This window comes from Oryctolagus cuniculus, chromosome 4 (assembly GCF_051225735.1).
Source record: "Oryctolagus cuniculus isolate XC-2025 breed Fujian yellow rabbit chromosome 4, ASM5122573v1, whole genome shotgun sequence".
Lineage (NCBI taxonomy): Eukaryota > Metazoa > Chordata > Mammalia > Lagomorpha > Leporidae > Oryctolagus > Oryctolagus cuniculus.
Genome location: NC_142870.1, coordinates 82,794,821 through 82,812,023, shown reverse-complemented (window position 1 = coordinate 82,812,023; position 17,203 = coordinate 82,794,821). Strand labels below are relative to the sequence as shown.

At 41.9% G+C, this 17,203-nt stretch overlaps 1 protein-coding gene across 1 annotated transcript in view; it reads left to right on the top strand.

The window, feature by feature from the left end:
• Positions 1–17,203, top strand: part of UBXN7 (UBX domain protein 7) — a 64,796-nt gene that overhangs the window by 15,122 nt on the left and 32,471 nt on the right. The window contains exons 2-3 of the mRNA XM_002716533.6: positions 8,341–8,488; positions 11,399–11,466. Of these exons, the coding sequence (XP_002716579.4) occupies positions 8,341–8,488; positions 11,399–11,466 (216 nt within the window). The remainder of the gene's footprint in view (positions 1–8,340; positions 8,489–11,398; positions 11,467–17,203) is intronic.

Below are 17,203 nucleotides of genomic sequence, written 5' to 3'. Positions count from 1 at the left end.
ATATGATGCTGGCACCACAGGTGGAGGCTTAGCCCACTATGGCATAGCCCTGGCCCTCACATACTTAACTCTTAAATAATTGTTTATCATTAGTAAATAGGATGTTTGTTTTCTCAAATTTCTTGGTAGGTTGGTAGCATTATAAGTGAAAAAATTTAGGTAGTTTGGAAAAGACTTTTGTGATGGGTAGAACAGATTGTTGATGGGCTGGCTTGCCTGGTGATTTGCTTTTAGCAAGTTCTTGGTTGGGATCAGTGTTGTGGTGTAGTGGGTAAAGCTGCTGCCTGCAGCACCAGCATCTCATATGGGTTCTGGTTTGAGACCCAGCTGCTCCAGTTCCGATCCTGCTTCCCTGCTAATGTGCTTGGGAAAGCAGTGGAAGATGGCCCAAGTGCTTGGGCTCCTGCACCCATGTGGGAGATCCAGAAGAAGCTCCTGGCTCCTGGCTTTGGTCTGGGCCAGGCCCCAGCCGTTAACAGCCATTTGGGGGAGTGAACCAGCAGATGTAAACTAGTGCACATGCTCTTTCCCTCTTTGTCTCCCTTCTCTCTGTGTACTTCTGACTTTCAGATAAATAATAAGTCTTAAAAAAAAAAAATAAAAACCAACCAAGTTCTTTGTTTCATCTTTTATTTTACTTCAGAACCCACAAGTGCTCTAAATGGTTTCCATGGTGGTGGCATTGAAGATCTAATAGATTTAGAGCAGTAGGAAGGGTGACGACAATTTGTAGGTAATGATCATTGTAAGTTGAGTTTTCAGTATGAGTGAAAGTAGCCAGCACTGGCTATTTTTACAGCAGAAATGTTCTACTTCTGTTCTCTGTGCTTTGTGTGGTGCTTTAGTGCTTTATGAGCACTGCAGGTGTGGGTACCTTTTTCCTGCCAAGGGTCATTTGGATGTTTACAACACCATTCCTGGCTGTACAACATTATCATCTTAAAACTATTAGCCTGCTATGGATTTATTGAATTTTTTTTTTTTTTTTTTTTTTTTTTTTTTTTTTTTTTGACAGGCAGAGTGGACAGTGAGAGAGAGACAGAGAGAAAGGTCTTCCTTTTTTGCCGTTGGTTTACCCTCCAATGGCCGCCGCTGCAGCCGGCGCACCGTGCTGATCCGATGGCAGGAGCCAGGATCCAGGTGCTTTTCCTGGTCTCCCATGGGGTGCAGGGCCCAAGCACCTGGGCCATCCTCCACTGCACTCCCTGGCCATAGCAGAGAGCTGGCCTGGAAGAGGGGCAACCGGGACAGAATCCGGCGCCCCGACCGGGACTAGAACCCGGTGTGCCGGCGCCGCAAGGTGGAGGATTAGCCTATTGAGCCACGGCGCCGGCCGGATTTATTGAATTTTGAGTCCTGCCTTTGGATGTCTTGGCAGTGCCAGATGAAATGATTTTCGGACCATTTATGGCCATGGGTGGGACGTCCCCCACCCCTGACTTAGAGAGACTAAAGCCAAAATGATATAATCTCAGCCATTTAGTTATCTGAAAAGAAGGAGATCAATAAATACTGTAAGAAGCTAGTTTTAGGATTCATTAGAAGGCAGATGTTCCAACTTCATGCATCTTTCTTCTAGAATAAGTAGCCAGAGCAGTCTACCATGGAGAACTTTAAGTTTTTCCTCCCTCCCTCCCTGCCTTCCTCACTTCTCCCTCCCTCCCACCCTCCCTCCCTTCCTTCCTTTTTCTCTTTCTTTCTTAAGATCTATTTACTCATTTGAAAGAGTTATGGAGAGAAAGGGAGAGAGATGGAGATCTTTCATCTGCTTTTTCACTCCCCAGATTGCTGCAATGGCTAGGGCTGGGCCTAGCCAGAGCCAGGAGCTTCACCCTGGTTTCCCACATGAGTGGCAGGGGCCCAAGCACTTAGGCCATCTTCTGCTGCTTTTCCCAGGTCATTAGCAGGGAGCTGGATCAGAAGTGGAGCAGGGGCCGGTGCTGTGGCGTAGGGGGTAAAGCTACTGCCTGCAGTGCCGGCATCCCATATGGATACCAGACTCAGCTTCACTTCCGACTCTAGCTTCCTGCTGATGCAGACCCTTAGAGGTGGTGGCTCAAGTGATTGGGTTCCTGCCACCCATGTAGGAGGCTTGGATTGAGTTACTGGCTCCTGATTTTGGCCCTAGCAAGGGGCTGTTGTGAGCATTTGAGGAGTGTACTAGTAGATGGGAACGTTCTGTCTATGAAATAAATTAAAAGAAAATGATGTTTAACTACATTAATATTAAAAAGTTGAATTTGGCTGGCGCCGTGGCTCACTAGGCTAATCTTCCACCTGTGGCTCCGGCACCCCGGGTTCTAGTCCCGGTTGGGGCACCGGATTCTGTCCTGGTTGCTCCTTTTCCAGTCCAGCTCTCTACTGTGGCCCGGGAAGGCAGTGGAGGATGGCCCAAGTGCTTGGGCCCTGCACCCGCATGGGAGACCAGGAGGAAGCACCTCGCTCCTGGCTTCGGATCTGCGCAGTGCGCCAGCCATGGCAGCCATCTGGGGAGTGAAGCAACGGAATGAAGACCTTTTTCTTTGTCTCTCTCTCTCTCTCTCTCTCTCTCTCACTAACTCTGCCTGTTAAAAAAAAAAAAGTTGAATTTGTATTTTTAATATTTCTTTAAAATTTTTTTTTAATTTGAAAAGCAAAGTTATAGAGAGAGGAAGGAAAAAGGGTAGGCTGGGGGTGGTGTGGGGGTAAGGAGAGAGAGAGAAAGTGATTTCCTAACTGCTGGTTCACTTAAAATGGCCACAATGGCTGGGGCTGTTTCAAGCTGAAGCCGGGAGCTCTTTGTTTCCCAGGTGGGTGGCTGGGGACCAAGTACTTGGGCCATCTTCTGCTTTCCCAGGTGCATTAGCAGGGAACTGGATCGGAAACGGAGCAGCTGAGACTTAAACCTGTTGCTTGTATTCCCATACAAGCTGACAATGCAGGTGGCAACTGAACCTATTGTACCACAATGCTGACCCCAAGATTTCCTTTCTTAAAGTGTAATTTTCTTATGGTGAGACTTTTGTATATACTGCAAGTTAGGAATATTTGGTTCAGCTGGTTGGGAACTTGGGGAGAGTTAACTGGAATGAGAAAAGTGAGAACTAGGCAAGTTCAGTAAGTTTTTAAAGTTTGCATGATAGAAGAGCTAGCAGAGACAAGGACAGAAACTAAGACCTCCCAAGGAAAAGTATACTTGAGTATGTTCCTGTACCTACTTCAGGGTGAGAAGGCAAAGGGAAAGTCCAGAATTTAATGGAAAGGTTGACAGAAGAAATGAGGGGACTGATTTGACAGACATCAGTATTCAAATTATGCAAAGCAAGGGTTTTATCAAGTACTCTAAAAGGACCTGCCTGAATCTCATAAACCATGTAGCTGGAGGGAATCGTTGAGAAGTAAGATGAGAGCAAAGGGATATAAAACAGAAGAAAAATAACGGCCAAATCTTGTATACAGCTCAAAGGAGATTGAAACTTCACCAATCAGCAACATAGAACTGTTGAAAAGGGAGACAATCAGACTTAAGTTATTATGTAGTGTATGAGGTGTTGAAGGGGAGTGTGAGCAGAAACAGTGAAATGAGGTAGTTATGAGCTGTTGAGGGTGTGAACTAAAACTGTAGCAGGGGACACAGAGAAGAGGTTGGGTAGGAGTGGTGTTAGATGAAAGTGAAGGACTTGGATCACTGATGGTATGCTCACAGTTGAGGGAAACAGAAGAGTCTGAGAAAGTTTTCTTTTTGTTATTAATAAGACTTTTATTAACAGGTGCTTGCAGTTTGTTGACTTTTTTTTAAATCAAGTTGTAAACATTTATAATAAATTAGAGATGAAGTTCTTAAAAATTTTAACTTGGCCAGATATGAAACAATTTAAAAACATTCAAAGGTGTATTGAGAAATACCAGGCTTTAAAGAAAAATAACCAAAAAGAGAGATCTTTAGGTAGAAGTAATAAAAACCTTATGCTGCTGTAGAGATAATGCAGATAATTTTAGTAATCTGTCAGTGGGCAAAAAGCAAGTACTTAAGGTCTTCAGCGCCAGTCTTTTGTACATTTCTTATTGCTGGAATTCCATATTCATTTCTTCTTGAATGACTACATTGGATGGTGGTAGAGATGGTAAGTCGGCTTTGCTCAACCCCTTCCTGCTTAGCTTCTGCAGCTGATGGCTTATCTGGCAGATCAACTACTTTTATTTTTATTTTTTATTCTTTTTAAATACTTATTTGTTTATTTGGAAGGCAGAGTTACAGAGAGGCAGAGAGAGCGAGAGGTCTTCCATCTGCTGGTTCACTCCCTGGATGGCTGCAATGGCTGGAGCTGCGCTGATCCGAAGCCAGGAGCAAGGAGCTTCTTCCTTGTCTCCCACTTGGGTGCAGGGGCCCAAGCACTTGGGCCATCCTCCACTGCCTTCCCAGGCCATAGCAGGGAGCTGGATCAGAAGTGGCGCAGCTGGGAATTTGAACTGGCGCCTATGTGGGATGCCAGCACTGCAGGCGGTGGCTTCATGTGCTGCGCCATAGTGCTGGCCTCTTCACTTCTCTTTAAATTATTTGAAATATTTACCTTTGAAAATTTGTCTGTGATGACATTGAAAATTTTGTCCAGTTCATTTATCCTAAATATGCATTGCTGGTTGTTATTTCCATGGTGTAACTGTATTTCTTTGTACATTAAATTTAAAACAGAAAAATATACACGTAGTACAAAATTCATAGAAGAATTGCTAATAGATTTGGCTAAGGCCTGGCCCCTCTTCCCCTGGTGTTTTACCTAGTGAAATGAAGTACAGTGAAATAATTCTTAGTCAGTTTTTAGACATTGATCATACCAGGCAAATATGCTTAGGTGCTGGGGGTACCAAGACAGGAAAACCAGTCCCTGTGTTCAGGAGGCTTCTACTCTTTCAGGGGAGCCAGAGAATAAACTAACATTTACTGTTTAGTAATAATCCATGTTTTATTTATTTATTTGACAGACAGGCAAAGAGAAGAGGGAGTGGGAGAGGGGAGGAAGGAGTTTGGAGGGAACACATGCTCCTATCCACTGGTTCACTCCCCCGATGCCTGTGACACCTGGGGCTGGCTGGGGCCAAAGCCAGGAACTAGCAACTGAATCTAGGTCTCCCATGGGTGGTTGGATCCCAATCACTTGAGCCATCACTGCCGTCTCCCAAGATCTGTATTGGCAAGAAGTTGGAGTCAGGAGCTGGAGCCAGGTACCAAATATAAGCATTCCGATATGGGACACGGGTGTCTCAACTGGCAGTTTAAGCCATAAGCCAAATGCCTGTCCTGGGATGGAAGCTTTATCCCTCCCCCCCTTTTTTTGGTTAAATCTATGGATAAAAATACCAAGGCATAGGAGACCCATCAAAAAATCACAAATTGCACAAAAGTCATGATGTAGTAGGAGCTAATGGAAATGAGACAGTGATTCATGGAGACTGCAGATATTTCTGTCATAGTAACTCCAATAAGTTTGATTGGTAAGCTGAATAAATGAAAGATAGAGATAGGAATATGAATTATGGATCTGTAAAACATAACCAAGCAGATGTGGAAATAAATAATAATAGAACTTCTAGTTTTGAAAAATTAGTTGAAGTTAAAAACTCAGTGTACAGTAAAGAAACAGATAGGCACAGCTAAAGAGAGAATGTGTAAACTGGAAGATAGCATTGAAGCTATTATCCAGAATGCAACATAGATAAAAAGATGAGATAAACATATGAGGATACTTCAAAAAGTTCAAGGAAAATGGAATGAAAGAAGTTGATTTAGATTCCAAAAAAATTGAAATCCATGCATGGTTTTTTCATAATGAATACCTTTCCAAACTTTCTGAAGGCATTTATATGAAAGGAAGGTTTATATGTAAGGGTTAGTGTGAAGAGTTCTACCATATATCTAATTGGAGTTCCAGAAGGAAAAATATGGATGGAAGGATGAGGCAATGTAAAATAGAAATGGTTGAGAATTTCTCATAATTAAAAGAAGATAATCACTAGGTGGTAGAAGTCCAGTAACTCCAAAGAGAATAAAATCAGCTCTGATAATCAGAGTGAAACCTCAGAGGGCCAAAGAGAAAATTTTTTGTCTTTTAAGATTTATTTTATTAGGCCGGCGCCGCGGCTCAATAGGCTAATCCTCCGCCTAGTGGCGCCAGCACACCAGGTTCTAGTCCCAGTCGGGGTGCCGGATTCTGTCCCAGTTGCCCCTCTTCCAGGCCAGCTCTCTGCTATGGCCCGGGAGTGCAGTGGAGGATGGCCCAAGTGCTTGGGCCCTGCATTCCATGGGAGACCAGGATAAACACCTGGCTCCTGCCTTTGGATCAGCACGGTGTGCCGGCCGCAGTGCGCTGGCTGCGGCGGCCATTGGAGGGTGAACCAACGGCAAAAGGAAGACCTTTCTCTCTGTCTCTCTCTCACTGTCCACTCTGCCTGTAAAAAAAAAAAAAAAAGAGAGAGAAAAAAAATTATTTTATTTATTTGGAATAATTCCAGAGAGAGAGGTAGAGACAGAGAGTCTTCCATCCTCTGCTTCACTCCCCAAATGGCTACAGCAGCTGGAGCTGTGCTGATCTGAAGCCAGGAGCCAGGAGCTTCTTCTGGGTCTCCCATGTGGGTGTAGGGGCCCAAGGACTTGAGCCATCTTCCATTGCTTTCCTGGGTGCATCAGCAGGGAGTTGGATGGAAGTGGAGCAGCCAGGACTGGAGCTGGCACTCATATTGAACGCCGCTGCACCAAAGTGCTGGCCCTGAGAAAAGATCTTAAAAGCAACTAGAGAGAAGCTACAGATTGCTATGAAAATGTTTTTCTTTAGTCTGACAGCTGATTTCCCAGAAGTGTTGACAGGAACCAGAGGACGTTGGGATGCTGTTTTCAGTGTACTCAGAAGAGAGCTGTGAGACTTGAAATGGTATGCCCAGTAAAACTGTCTTTGAAGAATGACAGCAAGATAAAGATATTTTCAGGCAAGAACTTAGAAGAGCAACTGCTGCTAAAAGAAGGAGGGTCATAATGTAGATAGAAAAAGTCATCCCAAAGGGAAAGCCTGAGATGCTTTTTAGCGGCTGCAAAATGTTCCGTCCAATAGATGATATAATTTACATTCACTATTAGACCTGCTCATGTTGTTTTAAATTCTGCAGTATTACTGAAGCTGTGCTAAACATTATATGACATGTTCATGCATGTAGTATTTTATGTAGATTCTTTTGACAAGAAACCCAAATTAGTCTAAAAAGGAATGAAATTTATTTATTTTTTAGATTTATTTGAAAGGCAGTTACAGAGAGGCAGAGGCAGGGAGAGTGAGAGGTCTTCATCTTCTGGTTCACTCCCCAATGGCCATAATGCTAGGGCTGGCTAGGCTGAAGTCAGGAGTTTGGAACTTCTGTGTCTCCCTCATGGGTGCAGGAGCCTGAGGACTTGGGCCATCCTCTACTGCTTTCTCAGGCCATAGCAGAGAGCTGGATCATTAGTGAAGCAGCCAGGACTTGAACTGGGATGCTGGCACTGCAGGTGACAGCTTTACCTGCTGGGCCAAAGTGCTGGCCCTGTTTGTTTATTTAAAAGGCAGAGTTACAGAGACTCTTGGGCCACTGCACCTACGTGGGAGACCTGGAAGAAGCTCCTGGCTCCTGGCTTTGGATTGGCACAGCTCCAGCTGTTGCAGCCACTGGGGAATGAACCAGCAAATGGAAGACTTCTCTCTGCCTCTGCCTATCTGTAACTCTGCCTTTCAAATAAATAAATAAATATTTAAGAAAAAAATGATAGGGGTCCTGTGCTGTGTCCCAGTGGGTAAAGCTGACACCTTCAGTGACAGCATCCCACTTGGGCACTGGTTCGAATCCTGGCTGCTGCACTTCCATTCCAGCTCTCTGCTATGGCCTGGGAAAGCAATGCAAGATGGCCCAGATCCTTGGGTCCCTGTACCCAGGTGGGAGACCCAGATGAACTCCTCCTGGCTTCAGATTGGCACAGCTCCAGCCATTGCGGCCTTCTGGGGAGTAAACCAGCGGGTGGAAGACCTCTCTCTCTGGCTCTGCCTCTGCCCTTCTGTAACTCTGCCTTTCAAATAAACAAATACATTTTTTAAAAAATGACATAATTGCCATTTATTATGACAAAAGAATACTGTTTTAATGCTGCTTTCTTTTCTAGCTCTTTATATTTCACATCAACCAAGAAAGTAAGTTAACACAATAAGTTAAACACAAAAGGTCATTCTAAAAGGGAAAAAATATATTAATATGCTTGGCAATTCTGTATTTCAATATGAACTGAATATAAATTGCCTTTTAATAAGTTTGTTTTTTTTTTTTTTTTTTTTTTTTTTGCTATTTCAGGTGCAAGTGAAAGTGTAGGAAAACATATGCTTGAAGCCTGCAACAATAACCTGGAGATGGCAGTCACAATGTTTTTGGATGGTGGAGGAATTGCTGAAGAGCCCAGTACCAGTTCAGCAAGTGTCTCTACTGTCAGACCACACACAGAGTATGAATTATTTACTGTTAGGAGTTACCTCTTGCATAAATTAAGTAGTTGTATTTTTATCAAAGTTAGATTGTTCTCTGATTTGGAAAAATTGAAAGTTAAACCTGTGAGAAAGTAGCATGAAAATTTTTGTATGTACATACTTTAAATTTTCTAGAGTACTCTCAAATCTGCTACTTAATCCTCTCATTTACTCATCAAGGGAGCATGTAAGTAAGGGCTTGGTGCAAAGTCCAGGAGGCAGGGCTGCTTGTGGGCTTGAGAGTGGATAGGTGTGGCTGGGAGGGGCTGTGTGCCCTATGGCAACCAAAAAAGAAAAAAAAAAGTTTTATAGGATATCATTTTAGCCACACTTCACTGATGTAGAAGCAAGAACACAGCTGTTTTCCTAAACTACACTTTACTTAAGTAGTAGTTATGGAAATAAAGCCCAGTAAAAGCTCAGATTTCTCAATTCAAGATTTTCTTACATTGTCACAGGAAAATTTTGAGTTGTCACAAAAATTTTTTGAAAAAGAATTCTGATCTTTTATATCTTAAATAATGGCTACATGTAGTCAGTCGTTACAAGCATCTAAAGCATTTGGGACTTCAGTGTAAGAAAATAATAATAGTTTGTGAAGAGATTTGGTAGTTTTGACCTTTATGTTTGGTACCAATGGGAATTTGAGGTAAACACCCATGGGGCAAAATTTGTTGGACATGAAACTTGCTCAAAGGAGAGCCACTGATTTTGAAATAAAATAAAGTAGTCCCCAAATGAGGCTTAAGTCATTGTTTACAACCTGAGATTGTAAATAAGAGCAATCTTTTCAAATATGTGTTGGCAAACGGCAGGATTTTATTTTTACTAAATTAGAGATAAATTTAAAAAGTCATATATCATACAGACATAATTGCCAGTTCGCTAGATCTACTTCAAGATTCTATAGTTTTTCTCGTTAATGTTGATTATTTATTTCTAGTATTATATTTCATTCTCCCCCAATATAATTCAAGTTTTTAATGGAAATTAATATGAAAACATGATTTTGTTTATAGAAATTTGAATAGCAAATATTCACATTGAGTTAGGGGATTATGTCTGTCCTAATTGTATAAAACTTGTTTTCTTAATTGTGTTTAAAATTGTTTTAATAAATGAATATCTTTTCCTACTGTTATGTTATAGTTTGATTTAAGATGGTATTACTAGCTGATTAACATTTGATATTGGCTCCTAACTCCTAAACTATAATTTTCTCTCTTTCTAGATGATTGTTTTCTCTTCCACACTTCCATTCTTGGTAGTTCATAGTCCTGGAACAGATACCCTCAAGTCTTTCTGGATAGGGGCTACTACCTAATCCATTCCCCTAATTAATGTATTTCGTTAGATTAAGGTTTATTTATTGAATAACTGAGTTGTCCCTAAGTGGAGACAGTTATACAGATACACACATAAAGTGAGATAAATCGATAATAGATTTATTTAGCAAAATATGTCTTTTAAAATTTTAACTTTCTTAGGATAATTAACCTGTTTCTTTTTGATGAAAGGATTAACAGCTTTCTTTTATAGGTGTTTTGTGTCTGTTCTTTCAGATTATTGAAATTCTCTGTGTGAGCAGTAAACTAATATCTAGGAAGAAGGAATATTTATTTATCCTTTAGGTCTTTTGTTATTGTAGATTTTGTTGTCTGTCTAGTGATTCTTTGATTATAGAATGTTAGTAATTGTTAACAATTGAGTATTCACACTTTATTTTGTAGATTATGTTTTAGAGTTTCAACTCTTAGACATCAAAACTAGGTTTTTAAACTCAGTTAATACTGTTAGAAACACCTGGATAAAAGGTATTATTAGGCCTACCCTAAATGAATTTTTATATGGAATTTATGTGCTTACAATACAAATAGAAAGATCATGAATTTGGAAGTTACTGTTATTCGTTGTTAACGTTAATCAACACAGTTTAATATTTGAGTTACAGCTATAAAGTAATCAGACTGATTTTTTTCTTAAGATTTATTTTTATTTGAACGTCAGAGTTACACAGAGAGAGAAGAGGCGGGGGGGGGGGGTCTTCCATCCAATGGTTCACTCCCCAGTTGGCCACAGAGGCCGGAGCTATGCCAGTCCAAAGCCAGGAGCCAGGAGCTTCTTCCAGGTCTCCCCTGTGGGTGCAGGGGCCCAAGGACTTGGGCCATCTTTTACTGCTATCCCAGGCCATAGCAGAGAGCTGGATCGGAAGAGGAGCAGCCAGGACTAGAACCGGCACCCATACGGGATGCCGGCTCTTCAGGCCAGGGTGTTAACCTGCTGCGCCACAGCGCCGGCCCCATCAGACTGATTTTTAAAGGCATTTACTTATATTTAAGTGAGTATTTCTTACAGGAAGAAATGCATTATTAGGAAACTCTGTGGAGGTAAATTTTGAAGAGAATAGACTTTTTAAAGATGTGTAATTACTTTTTCTATTTTGTATGTGAGGGTCCTCTTACCAAGTAAGCCAATCATTACTGCATTGGCTTCCTTCATAATTAGTATAAAATTCACTGTGTATTCGTTTAAGCTTATTTTGTGATATCCTTGTGAGGTAACTATATTTTCCATCTCTCTGGATAAGTTTCTAATCTTTTTTTCCCTCTTAAAGAATTGAGGGGTAGAAAACTTGAGAGGGAAAGGGAAACATTAATTATTCTTTCTTTATAAGCCATTTGAATTATATATGTCAGGTACTTTATTTCAGTTACGTTATATGGAAGACACCTAAAACACTTACCATGGTTCCTAAAAGTCATTTAAGTCCAGTGTTCATTTTACTTGTTAATTTGAATGCATTTGTATTACTTATAACAAGTAAACAGATAGCAGAAGACAGTTTTCATTTTCATATTTCCCCTCTCCCTTTTTTTCTTTTTAAATAGAGAAGAAGTCCGTGCCCCAATTCCTCAAAAGCAGGAAATATTAGTGGAACCAGAACCTTTGTTTGGTGGTAAGTTAATGTTTTTCTCTTAGCCTTAGTTGATGATGTTGTCTTTCTTTAGGATTTTAATGAAGCTATCAAAAATAGGAAGGCTTACTCTGAAATTATTACTTCAAGTAGAGTCAATTCTTGTATTTCTGTGCTTCTCTCAAGAAAGTTCTACAATTGATTAACATAGAATGTAGCAGATTTTTAAAAAATTTATATTGCTTGCAGAAGGCCAAAAGGAGGAAAGTTCACAAAAAGAATTCCTGCCTTGTAGTGGAAACAAACCTGTCATTACATAGAAGACTGAAGTTTTGTGTTCTGAATACCTGCTTGAACACCAGATCCTTATTGTCTTAATATGCGTTACCTTCTCTCTCTCATTTCCACAGATGCTTTTTCTGTTTTGAATACAAGAGAAAGTAATCCCTAGTCTAGTTAAACAAACAAACAAACAAACAGAAACTTCTGTGATACTAATCTGGATGTATTGAGAAGATGGTAAAGACTGGGACATTCAGTCAGATTTTTAAAAATTTTATAAATATTATTTTTGTTTTGTGAACCAAAATGTTTTAGACAGTAATAGATTTATTAAAAAAAGAGAAGTTGGACTTATAATCTGGTTGGGCAGGCATAAATAGAGGCATGTATATTGTATGTATTTTATGACAGCAATAGAAATGGTTTGTTCTGAAAGCTGAGAAAGAGAGACCTATATGAAGTTTTGTAGGTAAAGCAGGACAGAGGAGGAGAAATAAGTCATAAAAATAAAGAAAGTGATATAAACTCTATCTTTTGATTTGAAAAGGCATCTTAACCCACAGTTTGTATAAGGTAGACATTTGATTCAACAGCTTTGCAGTTTACTGAAGCATGAAATAGAGCCATGCCTCTGTATCCATGGGAGAATGGCTCCAAGATCCCGACGTGGGTACCAAGACCCTTGGGTACTTTTTTGTTACTTAAAATGGTGTAATTTGTGCATATAATTTCTGCACTTCTTCTGGTGAACTTTAAATCAGATCATCTCTAGATTACTTAAAATACTCAATGCAATATAAGTACTATGTAAAGAGTTACTCTGGGCCGGCGCCGCGGCTCACTAGGCTAATCCTCCGCCTTGCGGCGCCGGCACACCGGGTTCTAGTCCCGGTCGGGGCGCCGGATTCTGTCCCGGTTGCCCCTCTTCCAGGCCAGCCCTCTGCTGTGGCCAGGGAGTGCAGTGGAGGATGGCCCAGGTGCTTGGGCCCTGCACCCCATGGGAGACCAGGAAAAGCACCTGGCTCCTGGCTCCTGCCATCGGATCAGCGCGGTGCGCCGGCCGCAGCGCGCCGGCCGCGGCGGCCATTGGAGGGTGAACCAACGGCAAAAGGAAGACCTTTCTCTCTGTCTCTCTCTCTCACTGTCCACTCTGCCTGTCAAAAAAAAAAAAAAAAAAAAAAAAAAAGAGTTACTCTGTGTTGCTTGGGGGAAAATAACAAGAAAAAAAGTGCCTGCATGTTCAGCAGAGTCAAAGTCCCCCTTACCCATTCGAATAGTTTCCATTTGAGGTTGGTTGAGTCTGTGGATATGAAACTTGGTCTGCCTAGTTTCAGAAATAAACAAGGCCGGCACTGCGGCTCAATAGGCTACTCCTCTGCCTGCGGCGCCGGCACACCAGGTTCTAGTCCCGGTCGGGGCGCTGGATTCTGTCCCGATTGCCCCTCTTCCAGGCCAGCTCTCTGCTGTGGCCCGGGAGTGCAGTGGAGGATGGCCCAAGTGCTTGGGCCCTGCACCCCATGGCAGACCAGAAGAAACACCTGGCCATTGGAGGGTGAACCAACAGCAAAAGGAAGACCTTTCTCTCTGTCTCTCACTAACCACTCTGCCTGTCAAAAAAAAAAAAAAAAAAAAAAAGTGAGAGGGAAACTATTAGATCTTAATATTCTAGTGTAATATTGTGCTTTCTGAACTGTTGATTTTTCAACAGTCATTATGCTGTTAATACAAGGGTTCATCAAAAGTTTCATGGAAAATGGAAATAAAATATTAATACAAATTTTTGTTAAAGATTCAGTTATTTATTTGAGAGGCAGAACCACAGAGGGAGAGACAGACCTCCCTGTCTCTCTCTCTTTTTTTTTGATTTGATTTATTTATTTTATTTAAAAGGCAGAGTTATGGAGAAGCTGAGGCAGAGAGAGGTCTTGCATCTGCTGGTTCACTCCCCAGATTGCCGCAATGGCTGGAGCTGCAGCTGTCTGAAGCCAGGAGCTTCTTCCTGATCTCCCACGCAGTTGCAGAGGTCTAAGCACTTAGGCCATCTTCTACTGCTTTCCCAGGCCATAGCAGAGAGCTGGATTGGAAGTAGAGCAGCTGGGACTTTAACTGGTGCCCATAAGGGATGCCAGCACTGTAGGCAGCGGCTTTACCCACTATGCCATGGTGCCGGCCCCTCTGTCTTTTGATTTGAAAAAGCATCTTAGTTCACAGTTTTTATAAGGTAGAAATTTGATTCTGTTGCTTTGGAGTTTACTAAAGCATGAAATAGAACCATCCCTCTGTATCCATGGGAGAATGGCTCCAAGACTTCCATCTGCTGGTTCACTCCCCAGATGACCTCAATGGCCGGAGGTGAGCTTATCTGAAGCTAGGTGCCAAGAAATTCCTCCCGATCTCCCATGAGGATGCAGGGGCAAGCACCTGGGCCATCCCCAACCACCCCTCCAGGCCACAGCCAAGAGCTGGATCAGAAAAGGAGCAGCCGGGACATGAACCAGCACCCACATGGGATGCCGGTGCCACAGGTGTAGGCTTAGCCCACTAGTCCACAGCACCGGCCCCCTACAAAATTTCTGAAATCCATGCATTGTTTTTTTTTTTTTTTTTTTTTTAAGATTATTTGAAAGAGTTACACAGAGAGAGGAGAGGCAGAGAGAGAGAGAGGTCTTCCATCTGTTGGTTCACTTCCTAATTGGCCCCAACGGCTAGAGCTGTGCCGATCTGAAGCCAGGAGCCCGGAGCTTCTTCTGGGTCTCTCACCCGGGTGCAGGGACCCAAGGACTTGGGCCATCTTCTACTGCTTTCCTAGGCCATAGTAGAGAGCTGGATTGGAAGTGGAGCAGCTGGGTCTCGAACTGGCACCCATATGGGATGTGGCACTTCAGGCCAGGGCATTAACCCAACTGTGCCACAGCGCTGGCCTCCATAAGTTTTTTCAAAATGCATGTTTTTGGAGTGGGTGTTTGGCTCAGTAGTTAAGACACCTGCATCCAGTCTCAGAGTACCTGGGTTCAAGTCCTTCTTTTGGCTCCTGACTCTAGCCTCCTGCTAATGCATACCCTAGGAAGGAGCAGGTGATGGTTCAAGTAGTTGAGTATCTGCCACTCCTGTGGGTAAGCTGGATCCAGCTTCCAAGTCTGCAAGGTAAAACTGTTTTCATAATGATACTAAGGAGTTACTTGTCTTTTTCTCTGTTGGAACATTTGGACTGATGGTTCAGAAACTGGTAGGTCAAACTGTTGCATCTTAGTTGAATTAGGGCAGTGATACCAAAGTGCACTACTACCTTTTGCATAAATGAATGTTAAAAAATAACATTTTTTAATGATCTTTTGAAGACTACTTGTGTGCATGGTTTTCACAGTTTTCGGCACTTACTTAAGCTTATCTTTTAATTTAAATTTTCTGTGAAGTTTTTGAAGTACCTCATATACTAGATGTAATAAAGCTTTGTATTTTTTCTGTATATGGACTTTCGAGCTGAAAGGTAATGCCCTTGAAAGCTTTGTGTTCTCTTTATTGTGAGGAACAAGGCAGGATCTTTGGAGAAGACTATAAGATGTGATAGCTGGGCTGTTTTGTGATTGAACAGAGGCAAAAGAGTTCCATTTGGAACTTTACTTTCCTTCCCTTTTTTTTAAAACCCTGGATTGATAGACAGTGAGGAAGGGGATGAGAATAATTTACACAAGTAGGAAGTCAGCCTTACTTATTTATTTGAGCGGTAGAGTTACAGACAGTGAGAAGGAGAGGAAACACAGAGAAAGGTCTTCCATTCTTTGGTTCATTCCCCAAATGTCCGCAATGGTCAGAGCTGCACCGATCCGAAGCCAGAGGCCAGGAGCTTCTGGGTCTCCCATGTGGGTGCAGGGGCCCAAGCACTTGGGCCATCTGCTGCTGCTTTCCCAGGCCATAGCAGACTGGATTGGAAGAGGAGCAGCTGGATTTAGAACTGGTGCCCATAAGGGATGCTGGCACCACAGGCAGAGGATTAACCTACTGCATTAGAGTGCTGGCCCCACAGCCTTACTTTGCATTAACAGACCTTGGTATAACTTGAAATGGATATTTGGAGAGCTGTTTTCTTCTTAAGGCAGTGTTCATTTAAAGCTTGGTTCTCAAAGTATGATCTAGGATTGCTGGTACCCTTTTAGGGGGTCTGCAGGGTAAAAACTATTTCCATAATAATACTAAGAAGTTATTTGCATTTTTCCCTGTAGTGACATTTGAACGGATGGTTCAGAAACAGTGGTAGGTCAAAACAGTGGTAGGTCAGACTGCTGGCATCTTAGTTTAATTAGAGCGGTGATACCAAACTGTACTACAAGTCTGAATTCTTCATTGCCACATACTCATGGTTTATAGAAAAATGGAAAATGTAGCTTTATTTAGTGATATTCTTAATGAGACAGTAAACATGATTAATTTCATTAAGGCCTTACTATTGAGTATATATTTTGAAAGTGTTTGAGCTGGCGTCGCGGCTCACTAGGCTAATCCTCCGCCTTGCGGCGCCGGCACACCGGGTTCTAGTCCCGGTCGGGGCGCCGGATTCTGTCCCGGTTGCCCCTCTTCCAGGCCAGCTCTCTGCTGTGGCCAGGGAGTGCAGTGGGGGATGGCACAAGTACTTGGGCCTTGCACCCCATGGGAGACCAGGATAAGTACCTGGCTCCTGCCATCGGATCAGCGCAGTGCGCCGGCTGCAGCGCGCCGGCCGCGGCAGCCATTGGAGGGTGAACCAACGGCAAAAGGAAGACCTTTCTCTCTGTCTCTCTCTCTCTCACTGTCCACTCTGCCTGTCAAAAAAAAAAAAAAAAAAAAAAAAATTAAAAAAAGTGTTTGAAATAAGGCATATACTTAACATCTGTATATTGAAGAAATATGGTTAAGGTAACAGCATTGGTACAGTTATTCGAGTTGTGAGCTGAACTAGCAGCTGATAGTTTTTTTTATGGAATTTTGTTTTTACTTGAAAGATTGCTGAAAAGCTCTAGGTGTTTAGATTTGGGCATTTGGCAGACATTTTTCTTGAAAATGAAGTGAGTTTATTACTTCAGAAAAACTGACAATGTTTTAAAAAAAGCTTTTGGGCAAAAATTAGAAATTTAGAATTGACAGTTTGTATCCACCATTATTATAAACTTGATAACTTCACAATACTTACAGAGTTTCTGATGAGATCATTGGTGACATAAACAGTTTTTTAAAATTGTGTAACAAAATGGTCATTATATGGAATGTTTTCATAACTAAGTGAGCAAATATTTTCAGTTGATCAGTGCATGGTATTACAAAATTGTGCATAGGTAAAGAGGTTCATTCAGACTGCAAGATGAATTGTATTAGTGACTGCATTAGATATTTTTTATTGTGTAAATATTGCTCTATAATGAAACTGCCTAGAAAAACAAGCGTTTGTTACCTCACAGTTTCTGTGAGTTAGTAATCCACAATTGGCTTAGTGGGGTGCCATTGGTTAGAATATCTCACAAAAATC